The sequence below is a fragment of the Macrosteles quadrilineatus genome, unplaced genomic scaffold (genome assembly GCF_028750875.1).
Source record: "Macrosteles quadrilineatus isolate MER2022 unplaced genomic scaffold, UCM_ALF_1.0 Scaffold_9__3_contigs__length_116548681, whole genome shotgun sequence".
Taxonomy (NCBI): Eukaryota; Metazoa; Arthropoda; class Insecta; order Hemiptera; family Cicadellidae; genus Macrosteles; species Macrosteles quadrilineatus.
The window spans coordinates 17602850-17616266 of NW_026542602.1; the positions used below are offsets into that span (position 1 = coordinate 17602850).

At 35.4% G+C, this 13417-nt stretch overlaps 1 protein-coding gene across 6 annotated transcripts in view; it reads left to right on the forward strand.

Annotated features, from left to right (window-relative positions):
- Positions 1 to 13417, forward strand: part of LOC129004186 (zinc finger RNA-binding protein-like) — an 88964-nt gene that overhangs the window by 17871 nt on the left and 57676 nt on the right. For 4 of the 6 annotated variants that reach the window (XM_054432653.1, XM_054432655.1, XM_054432649.1 and 1 more), the window contains exons 4-6: positions 3610 to 3788; positions 10873 to 11050; positions 12524 to 12753. In XM_054432653.1, the coding sequence (XP_054288628.1) occupies positions 3610 to 3788; positions 10873 to 11050; positions 12524 to 12753 (587 nt within the window). The remainder of the gene's footprint in view (positions 1 to 3609; positions 3789 to 10872; positions 11051 to 12523; positions 12754 to 13417) is intronic. The other 2 variants (XM_054432654.1, XM_054432652.1) reach the window with 2 other exon arrangements.

A 13417-nucleotide genomic window follows, 5' to 3' on the forward strand; every position in this document is an offset into this window, starting at 1 on the left:
ACAAAGAGGTGACACTGTACTGTGGTGTCCTGACCATTAGTATCTCAGTATTGTTCCTCTCAGTAAGCGAGGCTGAGGTGATGTCAATGTATGGCCTGGCAAAAACAGCACTACCATATTGATCATGAGGTCTCTCTAGAATCAGTCTCATTCCCTCTATGTTGGGTCTAGGTAAAGCCCCGGTGTGTTTTTTGCACAAGGAGGAAGTCGCATTCGTACATCTTGCACATATCAGACAGTAATACTTCTTTGTCTCTCGATATTCCCTCGATATTAATCGAGATCGTTACTAATGGCCTTGAAAAAGACCGTTTAGGTAGATTCATTTTTCGAAGTCGTCCGGTTGTAGAAGGATTTGCCGCTGACATGTCAGCGTTGCCCGGGTTGCGCCCGATTGTGATGTCGTTCAAAGCGTGTAATGGTCACAATCTTCGAGGAGGATCCTTCGGTGCACCCCTTTATTTGTGGTGAAGACAACTATAAACTTTTGGGATCCAACTGAACTTTACCTAGGCAAATACATTCCAAGAATTTCCATTGACTTTTGCCAGTTTGAACTTGAACTAAATTAACATATATTATTTTATTAGACTCAAAATTTAAACTTTCATCTTTGAAAAGTGTCTAATTGCACTTTAATTTGTGATGAACATTAGGCCTATGTCTATCAAAAATCACGTAAGTCTGCTTTGAGCCGGCACGATACCCCTAGTACCCTGAGATATAGAGAGTTTCATCGTACAATTTATAATAGCCTATAATTTAGTTGGAGCATTTCTCAAATATGTTGTAAAGCAAGAAATTAATGGAAAACATGGAGACATATCAGAATTAAAAGATACTTTATTGATTCAAACATGTGTAAGTTAACCCTACTTGTAAATTTTGATTAATACATGGTATGTGTTTATTATTGTAAATCCTAAACATTTATTTATTTATATACCACATATAAATGAATTTTGCAGTGTATATCCTTTTCTTTTATGTAGGCATAATACATTTGTAAAATTAAATATGCAGTTGTTCAGGTTTAAATGTTTTTGTTTCCTATATATTTTATTGTGATGTATAGGTACTTTTTGCAATCGGAATCTTATAAACTAAAATAATGATAATGCCTTTGCTAAGTACCCTCATTGTTTGTTACTAAATTTTTACAGGACCTCCTAAATAATCTAGGCCTGGTCTGGCCTAAAATAGGTAACACCTTGGTCTTAACTGTGTTTCTTTCTTGACACAATCCTGTGTTAGGGGTAAATGTCTTAGTATAGCTCGTGCGTTTCCTGGTGAAGCCTGGGCGGTAGGTGGTTAGAGTGGCTGTGAACCGGTTTTGTATGAGCTTCAACCCTACCCCCAGGCTTCACCAGGAAACGCACGAGCTCTAATGTGTGGTACTGTAATTGTATTAAAATTTTAAATAATGGTTTTAAATACACTTCTGAGAAGAAAACAGCAAAAATACTGGTACCGTACCGTACCAATATTTTACCGAGAACAGAGGTACAAAATATTGTACCGTATCGAACCGTACTGACCTTAAATTTTCTGTACCGCATACCCCTACTATAAATATTTTAACACTTGACTTCCTTCCCCAATGGGTTAAACTAAAAATGTTTTAATGACTTGCTGATTTTGATAGCAAAGTTTATTAATCAAACGTTGAAACTGAGCTGTCAGCCAAACAGATGTTTACAATACGTTTAGTCAAGTGTTATATTTGATGTTGTCTTTGCTGAACTGAATGATGATTTTTAACTTAATACATTTACATACTTCAAACTTTTAGTTTTGATTTATAATGTACCAGCAAGCTAAGCTAGTGGTGTGAGCTAAATTTCTTTGATTTATTATGAGTTAACAATTCTTTGATAAGGTTTGTGTAGCAATTATGTTTTCTTAATCAGTTTAATATTGTTACATTAGTCTGATAAAAGACAATAAGATTATTTAATCATATTATCAATTGAATTAATTTTAAAATGTGTGTCTTTGTAGGCTACATGGACTATTAAAATTTTGAAACATTTTTAAAGATAAAAAACATTGAAAAAAATCATGCTAAACAATGAATTGACAATTATTTTATCATACATTTATTTTAATATGATATTGACTTATTGTAATAAAATTCAACAAGTGTAGCTAACAACAAACAATTGCTTTTATAGTATTAGTTAGTATTAAAGGATTGTTTATAGCAAGTTTTTATATCCTCATCCATCATAACTTTCCCATTCGAGCTACAATAGAAATGCAATGGTATTAACTGATGGTTTCCTTTTACTTTCTCCCCCTATACATAGAGAAAGTAATGTTTTTGTCAACATTTTTGAGTCTGAGTGTTGAGTGGATATATCCATTTTGGGTCCCCCTGAACCCAGAAAAGTGGTTTTCAAAGTGATGTCTGTGTGTGTGAATGTGTACAGAGCTACAGACCACACCTGAGGTCCGACTTTAATGAAATTTGGTATGTATGTAGTAATCTCCAGGTATTTTGAGTTTTTTTTTTTAATACCCACAAATTAACGGAAAAATTGGATTTTCTCAAAAATGGCCTGAACAATTTTCATAAAAATTTAGTATGTTATAGTCCTTTAAATTATGAACAAAATGGTACAAATCCCATTTCCGTAAAAATTACGTTTAAAAAGTTATTGTAACTTCCGTTATTTTCCCATAAAAACTACAAGATAAAACAAAAATCTGATTTTTGGAAAAAAGCTGGTATTGATCAAAATTAATGTGTTATGGTCCTTATAATAAAAAAAATAGGACAACCCCCCATTGCTGCAACGATTACGGTTCAAAAGTTATTACTACCATTGTGATTTTTAACTATAAAATATCATATTTACTCCCATCGCTTACCCATGGTAAAGGTTGTTGACAAGCTTATGGGAGAAAGTTTGTGTCAGAATGCTGATACTGTTTAGCCTATTTAAAAACAAATCAACTGACCATCACCTATGACTACTGATATGTGTGGTAATTTAAAGACAGCAAGTATTGTTGCGGTAGTCACGTCAATGCCAGTGATGACAGTAGTGCAGAGAGCGGAAAGTGAACCAGCTTCATCTGGCTTATCAGACAAATTCCATTGATTTGCTGTGCTACGAATTAACAAGACATTGTACATTGCAAATTCAACTCGTAGTGTTTGAAGTTCAAAGAAATTTTGTTACTGTAGGCTATGAGTGTTGACTGTAAATTGTGGTCCCAAACAAGCTAATATAAAGACAGAGTATATGCTAGTTAAAATCTGGCACTAGAAAATTGTTGTATATTTCCCAGTTAACATCTACTACAACTATACTAAGCGAGTTAGAGATAGAGACCAACTTAAAAAATAGTGGGGGAAGTAACAGAGAACTGAACCAACTTTTTCTGTTTTACTTGAAGCTCATTGGAGACCTTAATCTAGCTAATAATAGGTAGGCTAATACTGAGAATTTGTTATACCAAATGGTAACTGTTCAAAACTCACTCATTTTTTAAAAGAGAACCACAAGATTTATCTGTTACTTAATTTTAATCCAAGCTTCTTCACTTGTCAACCCCGCTTGTGATTGGCTTGTTGGTTGTAGATTTTTAACGTATGATCAGTGATTGGTGTTACAGCGGCCGGGCCTAAACCTGCGTACAGCGCGACGTACACAACACAGACGACTCGTCCTGTCACGCAAGCCACACCTGTCAAGATACTCGGAACTACGTCCTACAGTACTACCTACCCGTCCCAACAAACTCAGGCTAGCAACCATTATAACAATGTTATTAAAGTTGTGAGTATAGTGCTTTCTTTGTCCGCCGTCTTTGAACAGGTTGTAGGTTGACTGGTGGCAGTGCTGTGTGCTTGCATGTGTGCATTGCCTTGCTGCCCACAAACTGTTTAAAGACAATCCCACCATGCTATAGATTTTAAAGGAGTTCATGTAGCGTTGATTTAGGCCCCTATTATACTCTGCTGCACGCGTTCGACGGCCCTGTAAGTGTATTGAGTTAAATGGGTGCTTTTATACTCTGCGGCGGCCGCCGCATGATGCTGCGACTGGCTAGATGCACCACAACGCACCTAGGAGTCGCAGAAACGTGCAGCTTCTAGGTGCATTGCGTTATATTGGAGCTTTTATACTTTGCGGCACGCCGCAGCGGCGCTGTCAAGTGCTGCCAACTGATCAAAACAAACTCAGTTCAACACAGTACTGCCTTGCCTCTCCCCATTTCACTTTCTGTTGCCACTAGTTAGATAGAGAGATCGAGAGAGAAAAATTCTTTATTTACAACAAATTATTTTACAGCACTAGTGATGTGACGAGTTGAGTACTTTCCCGACTCTAATCAATTCGACTCGATACCGCAACAGGGTTGCCACCAGCCATGAAAACCTTGAAAAGCGTGAATTATGCGTGAATTTAGGTGACCATGAAAAAGTGCGTGAATTATGCGTGAATTTCGTCATTGGACCATGAATTCTCAAAATCATTATTAATAATTCAGCCAAAACCCCTAAATGTGCTGAATCAAATACTCCGTATTAAAACCATTCTCGAAATGAACACCGAGATAAAACGTCAAAGTGGGAGTGTCGAGATAAAAAGTTTTGTTGCCATGCCACGAACAGAAACGATTGCGTAGTTTATTCAAGGTCAAATCCGATCGTAACCGACGTCAGCCGAGTAGTCTAGAGATGGGAATTATCGTTGTTTTCCGGCAACGGTTATAACGATAACGCAGCTGCCCAATAACGTGTTGCGGCAACCTGTTATTTCAATAACGATTGCCAACTCGTTGCCGCTATAAACCGTTGTCTTGTACGCCGGTCGCCGGTCGGTTGATCAGTTCTGAGTTCAGTTTTCAGTTGTAGTCGGGAGTCGGGCGTTGCCGCGTTGTCCAGACAGGATGCGTTATTCTAGTTCGTTTCAGAAGTTATCGTTGCTCTGGTAGCGTTGCGGCAACGGCACTAATGGCAATGCATGTTTCCGTTGTCCGCGCGGCTTTCCTGCAACATTGTGTAGATAGATACGTTATTATAATAACAGGGAGTTCTCCGCAACGTGTTGCCGCGATAACGTTGCCGTGGCCGCAACACTGTTATTCATCCTGTTATGTTATAACGCCCATCTCTACCGAGTACCGATCTACCGATAAAATCGATGCTTTCGGAGCTAAAACATCGATCACATCGATGTTTATTCCGAGTTTCTCGTCTGTTCTCTGCACTGTAACAGCCAATTAACCTAAAACCAATACAATTCAGTTACGGAAAACATCAATATTTCATTACTTTTGTTGGCCTAAAAGACCGATGTAACAAACCAAATCATCGGTTCGGTAATCTACCATCGATGTAAACAAACAACTTCGAACATCGATAGAAAAGACATCGATGTTTCGAAAACATCGACAATCGGAATTGATGCTCGCTCTCACTCATTCTCTACTCTCTCCTCTAGTGTTCGTGTGGAAGGAAATACAGAGTAACCATAACCTAAAAGTTTTAAACTGATCTGAAACTTGTCAAACTTTTGAAGTAGTGGTGGACACTGGACAGTAAGATCACTTTTTGCACTCGTGATTCCGTTTTGTGCTTCTTATAATTGATTACCCAACACTCAGTGGAACAAGTGTTCAGATTAAATATTTTTTATTACTGATATATCATACTTCCGATACTTTACAACGTTAAAATAAGAAGTACCTTCACCTTGCCTTGCCATAAAGGTCAAAATGGCTTACGCCGGCTGGAACCGTCTTCTGTGTTTGTTTGGTCAAATATGTCGTAATTTCAAACTACTGTCAGTGTTGAATAAATGTGTTACGTTACAACGGGAGTTTAAGTTTATTTATTTAGGCCTAAGTTGCAAGAAGTCAATGTTGTGCTGAAAAATGGTGATTTCGTTCTGAGGAAGGTAAATGTAAATGTTTTGTTGGAAGCATAACTAGGTGTTTTCAGTCAATAATGAGACTAATGAGATATTCATGAATGACTGATGAGATATATAATACTAACTAATGAGATGTAAATTTAATTAAATAATTGTTTTAACTGTGATTTAAACCTGTGTAGGCAAATAATAATATATAAACTGATCCAGTCGGAAGAAACATCCTCCTAACTAAGTTTATTTTAACCTTTTCTGTAGGGGAATGTAATTAATTATTTTTTTATTAGGCCTACTTAATGTAAGTTAGCCTATGTCTAAACTTACATACATTCCATAACTTTTGTTTCGTTCTTAGCTTTAACTAAATATTTATTTACATAATCTTACCTTTTTAGAGTGTTTTTATCAGTCAGTCGGTAACCTTTAATCTTCTCAATAAATAAAAGTTGGTTCAGGCCTAACTTAGCCTAGATTCAGCTTTGGATTACAATGTAGGCTAGCCTACTGTGTTACAGTATAAAGTAATAGATTGCATGCGCGTTTTAGTAGGCCTAGATATGGTCCATTACTAAGGTAACCGTTTCTTGGATCATGTTCTTAACATTTGTTTTTATTATGCCTATTATCTTAATTAAATACGTTATGCCTATTATCTTAATTTGATGTTTAGACAGTAAAGTTCTAGGCCATTGCTGGATTAACTAAGTTAAACCTTTTATGTTTGGATGTAATGTTTTTTAGGTTAGGCCTAGACCTAACTACCAATCCGACTTATTTTTTATTTATTATTTCTTCTAACATTTGAATTTATCATTAGGCCTATGATGTTGTTAAATCAGATGTTTAATTTTTTTTTATAATTACATCGTATTATCACACACAAGATTTTTATTAATATCCTTTTTCATCTGTGATTTTACTTTTTTTAGACTGGATAAATTTTATTAAATTCTTATTTTTCACTGTAAAATAAACGCATGAAATGTGTTTTATTTGATAGTAGCACACAAAACTATATATTGTCGATAAATTAATGTACAATTCTGAACTAGGCAACACTCTTTTATGGTGAAATTGTGCGAGCATATACCCCATGCATTTTTCAAAACTACCAATGAAAACCTTGAATTATGCATGAATTTTTTTATCTCACTTTGGTGGCAACCCTGCGCAACTACTTGAGTCAGCACTCAAGTACTGGACTCGATTCTTACCTGTATAGCACCGAAGCTCTGTTGACTCGTAGCTGCGAATCCTGGAAATGAATCTTGTCTTGACTCGAGTCCATTTACTCGAGTCAGAAGTCAGATAGACTTGGTTTGGAATCGATGTATACTCTGTCTGTATGTGTAGATTTAAGATGAGAGCGAGATCAGTTATTCCTCTCACATTGAGTTGATCATTAATTATGGGTTTTATTGGTTATTGTAAAACTTTGTTGGATTAACGAAATAGATTAAATAACGAACAGTATCTTGACTCAAGTAAGCCATTAACTCGAGCGCTATGTACTCGTAGCGGATGGTTTTGAAACTATATCGTGAACAGTCAACAGTGTATTATTACGAACTGTCAAGCACACAAGCGCTGTCGACTCGTGGCAGAATCTGGAACAACATTGACCCGATTAGACGAGGATTAAATGCACCCAACCCAAGCGCTATGGACTCGTAGTGGTGGATCTAGTGAGCACGTAAGTAAGTTCACAAGTAATAGTACTCTAGTATCGCCGATTTGGTATAGAGTCGAATCGATACTTCATTGGACTTGATACTTACGAGTAGGGATGGACGAGATTGAATTTTTAGTTCGAGACGAGACGAGACGAGATTTGTTATTTCTCATAAAATTTCGAGACGGGATTTCCCTTCTCATACACAACGGGAAATGCACGTTCAAAATTTTTACCTGATTTTGTAACATTGTTAGATGACTGTTTAAATACAAAAATAATGATAATAGACAAGAATATTTACAATCTTTTATTAAAAAACATCAGCATAACATTTTTTTATTAATCACGCCTAACTTATTAAAAATGCCTACGATTAGGAAACATAGTGATATCAGTTAGGATAGAGTTCAACTTATCCTAAAATAAAATAAATCATAAAATAAAAGCAATATTAATTTTTATAAAATAGTTACTTGTTTTGACTTTTTATAGTAATAAAACATTCCTCACACTGCTTACACTTAACAAAACTTCTCAAATGTTATTAAAGTAATATTATTAAAATAATTAAAGTAATATTTACATTTATAGAATTAATTAAATAAGAATGCCTTCGCAAAGGAAACGCAACTACAACACGCTCCTGTATTGCGGGTATTGCATTGACTTTCTGCAGGCGTTTTTAATATTTTTTTTTTTTTTTTTTTAATTCTCGTCTCGATAAAAATCTCTGCCAAAAAGAAATCTCGTCTCGTGTAACGAGATTTAAAATTTCCCGAAATTTCGAGACTTGACCATCTCTACTTACGAGTAAAGAACTCGACTCGTCACATCACTAGTTGCCACTGTGGTAGGTGCTTTCTTTTTCTTTTTTTCCTTTTCTTTTCATCAGTTTGCATGTTATGTGTATGTATAATTACATATAGTACTCATGGTAGAATTGGCAACGTCCCAAGTAGGGTTGTTTAGTGTAAGACGTCCCATTAGATAACATGGCAGACACTTCATCAGCTTGTTGATTCACACTTTATTGATTTAAATTTATGAACATAAGTTTATCAAAATATTGAAAATAAACCACACAGAATTAAAAACCAAAACAATATGAATTGAACATCTATCTAATTGTGCATCTTTACATTTAAAGTGGAGTCAGTATTGTCATAGTCCAGTAACCAAGCTTTGGTAAATACACAAAGTACCATTAGCTGCTTCCAAACAAGACATCTGTTACAACCCTGCTCGTGACGTTGCCACTTCGAAGGCCACGGCCTAGAGTTAAAGGCGGCCGTGATAGTACTACGATTGAAGTAAATATAGAAATCTCTTAGTTAGTAGGCCTGATACTTCCACCGATGCCATGATGCCGTACAAACATGCGGTGCGGGGTGCCGCAGAGTATAAGAGGAGCCTTGGATAGAAGATTTCTTATTCTGATGTAAAAATTTCTTCCCAACAAAATAAGCTTGAACCACACAATAGCTGTATGCAAATAATGGTACTGTCACTTTTTGATTTGCAAATAAACGAACAAGGTAGATTCTGATTATTGTGTCTTAAAATATAGGGGAGGGGCTCGAATCAGTAATAAGCCTATAAGTTATTGAATATTCATCATCAATATTGAATATACCTAATAAATAATTTATCTTTATAAAGGTCATAGACAATGTCAGAGAAAGAATTTAATGATTCTAAAACACAATTTGACACAAGGCATTTTTTCCCCAGGTATTGAAACATTTGACAGACAAAGAAATCGATCACCACTTGCCAACTTTTATATGTATTTACAGTCTTGCGAGTCAACAGTATAAGTGTAGATATATTATTACAAGTGTTATTAGGCGTACATCTTTTTGTTTTTTCAGGTGTTGTTACTCTCGAAACTTCCGATCGGTTAAGGCCTAATTTTCTATAAAGATAAATTTTAATGGAGGAAAACTTTGTTGTGACCCCTATGAAGGTTTAAAATCAAAATTATCGTTATAACGATCAGAATTATTAATTATATACCTCATGAACTCCTTATTCCTGTATCATTAAGATTTGCAGTTTCATGCTCACTTTTTGGTGTTGTAACATTTCATTGTAGTTTCACTCAAAGTAGTTGTATATTAGTGTTTTGTGTCGTGTATTGTAGTATGACAGTTTATTGCTTGGCTTTATCATAAAGTATGCAATTTAAGTTCATTACAATACAATTTTAATATCTCACAATATCTATTGAGATTTAATAAAACCTTATTATAAATCATATAATGCGCATGTGCCTAATGCTTAAAACTGATGCTTTTTACATTAATTAATTGTCGCTGGGCCTAGTTATAAAGGCAGTGGTTTAGAATCTTTAAATGAGGTGAGCTATTCTAAATTGCTTGAGCTTTACTGACCTACTACTTTGTGAGTTTCATTCTTGAACAAATGTTGTATGCTAAAGCCCAGAAGATATATAGAGTAGTTTGGTGCTTATTAAAATCTCTTGAAAGCCGGAAGCCTTTTGCACATCTATACACACTCGCAGAGATCATTCTGATACCACTTATCCCTTTCAAAACCCACTTATAACTCAAAACATGGAATTGTTAAAATAGGAACATTCCATAGTAAATCAATCGGCAAAGAGTAATCTGTTTCCTTGACCTTTTTAAAATTTATTGCACGTTTAATCATTCATGATAGCTAAAGAATATAATGGAACTCCAATCGTATCCGTATTTCAAATATTCAATTTACTTAAAAAAATAATTTCAAGAACTAAAAAATACAGCAATAAGAACAAAAATAGTTTCAGCAATTAAAACTTCAACAGTAATAAGAGGCAAACTCCTGAACACCTCCCGTGGCTGTGTAGGCATCATCATCATTTCCCGCAGTCACAGAAACATCATCATTGTCATTGGTGATCAAGGCAAAATCTTGAATATTGGTCACGGGCCCATGGTCATTGTCTCCCGCAGCCACGGAAAATCATCGACATTCTCCGTGATCATAGTAAATCGTGAATTTTTCTATCGTGAAATCTTGGCAGCCGCGTTCTGAAATCATAGTAGAAAAAGCTCGCCTCCACTTTGTGTATGTTCTATAAAATACCCCAAATTTGGCAAGAATGCAATTATTAATATTTTTGATTGGGCCTATTTGAATGTGATATGGTCCCAATCGATTTGGTTAATTGGAGTTCTACTTTACATTGAGGAAGAGGGAATGATTATTCATCAAGAGCAATATACTTTTGTGGAATTAATATGTAGGATAAATGGTTTTCATTTTTAAATGCGTGTTTAACTGTATTTTGTTTGACAGGTGAAGAAAACCTTTCACCCTCAGCAGCAAGGCAATACGGCCACCTCTGGCTCGTATGTTCCTCAGCAGACGTACAGCTCACAGAATAGCAGTGTGTCTGTCGTCAGCACCAACTACAGTCAAAGCTACTCTACTCCCACCTCCACACCACCTACCACCACTCCTAAGCCTAAAGCTGGTGAGTACTGTAGTAGTAGTTGGAGGGGAGCTAGAGAGCAAACCCGAAATCCTCCCCTAGAATCCCAATACATGAATAGTAAAGAATATATATTAATCCATTTTTTTATACAACTTTTAGTTTAATTATAAAATATAACATAACAGATACATCATTAAAGTTTTGTCATTGTTTATGGATTTATCGTTCTATGAGCCCCACTGATAAAATATACAGGGTGTTAAAAAAAGGTGGGGACATAATTTACGTAAAGTGATTCTTTGGGTCAAAATAAAGAGATAATCAAGAATAACAATATTTCCAAAATCACTTCGCAGATATCCGCCATTTTGTATTTTTTATATAAACATTTTTATCTTTGGATTTTCTCAACTGATCTTTATGAAACTTGGTATGTATGTTAAGGTAAAAGAGACCAATGTTGGGAAAAAATTCATCTTGATTTAACTTAAAATTTCAAAATGGCGGCCATTTTAATTGTTTAAACTTAAATTACAAAAAAAATGGCTGATTTGATAAAAAAATGTCAGGAACACTTTTATTTAGCATTTTCAATTCCTTATCAAACAATACCAAGTTCGAGTTGATATAAGTGTGCCAGCTGTTTTATTCAAAAGTTATAGGAGAAATAAAAAAAAACTACAAATTGTGCCTTAGATAAAAAAAAAAACTGGTCCAAGTTGAAAAAAAATTTCTTTCCCTACAGTTACCTAACAATGTACATGTTCTCTCACTGATTTGAGAAAGCAAAGTGGCCAATTCGCTCATCAGTGAGACAATGTTAACATTGTCTCACTCCAGATTTGCAACGCGAAGGCACGAAATAGTGAGCGTGTAACATGCAGACAAGGTCGTATGCGCGCGAAATACGTTGGCAGCACTGGCTGTAAATCAGCTGGTCAGCTGTTGTACTGTTGTATCATTAAATGTCATATTAAAAGTTCATTTCTGTGTAAAAATATGTTACGTTTCTTTACCAATTTATTTGTTTTATGGTATCTGTAGGAAAAATATAATGTGAAACTCGAGTGCAAAGTGCAATTGCCTCACTTTGCTCACTAGTTGCACAAATAAATATTAACTTTGATTTTTCTTTCGGAAGACCCTGCATTTTATGTTTTGTCATGTGCATTATTTTTATTCTTGGCATTTTTTGTCTACACTTATATGGAGTTCCCAGCATGTTACAATTAAGAAAAAATTACTTGCAGTGTACATTCTGCATCATGTAGTTCCTAAACGAGTAAGTTTAGAGCAAAAATGTGAAGAGTAAATAAGTCTTACAATTGCATCTACATTCTAGAAAGACCGAATGTAGATGCCATTTTAAGATTTTACGGCAGTTCCGTACATTCTTTCAATCAGGATGACATGAAAAGGCTGCAAAGAATAGTTTTTTTGTTGCAAAAGAAATTTTGATTTTATATATAAAACCTTTAACTTAAGAAGCGTAATACAAAGATTTTTTTGCAGCGACAACAACATACTCTGGGTATGACGCTGCGCTATACAGTGCTGCTACCATGTATGTCGCTCAGCAGTCTACCAACACTACGACTGTGCCTACCAAGACGACCAATACCTGGCAGAACTTCAAGAAGCCGATGGGGTTTGGGTTCAAACTGAACAGACCAAAGGGTCCTGCTAAGCCCCAACAACTTCACTACTGCGAGACTTGCAAGATCAGCTGTGCTGGGCCACAGGTAAACAATCTGACTTGGCTTAAATAGTACAATATGGAGTAGTTCGGTTGTCCTTGTCATACCCAGTTCTTGGTTGAGAGCTTTCGCTTGAACGGGGGATCCACATAACTGCAATAGTTCAGTGCATCTGCCTGTGAAACATCATATGCAAAAAATACCCCCGCCGCAGCAAACCTGCCGACTAAGCGAATTTCCATTTGTCTGAATTGATTTTCAGTTAAATATATTTTAATAACATTAGGTTTAACGAGTACCTAGGTTTGCTGCTACAAGGAAACTAGTAAAGTGTGTTTTTGAGTAAAATATTGATAGCTTAGTACAAAATAAATAAATTTGCCAAGTTTGATCAAAATATATCCATAAACAAGCAAACTACAACATTTGACAATATTCTCCATAAGAATAACATGGGAATTTTAAATTTAAAATTTTTTTAATTTTCTCCGTTACTAATAATCGAATAAAAATACTTTTATATACTAAATTATTTGTTTTTTTAAGCTCTTTAAAAAGGTCTAAAGAGAAATCGGGAAATTTTGTGTTTTGAGGGTCAAAAGTGAGAAAAACCAATTTTTACCCCATAAAACCCCCCGTAAAGCCCCGTTCCCATGGTCCGATCGTGCTGGTTTGCGAACTCATTCAAGTTTATCCCGCTTTACACCTT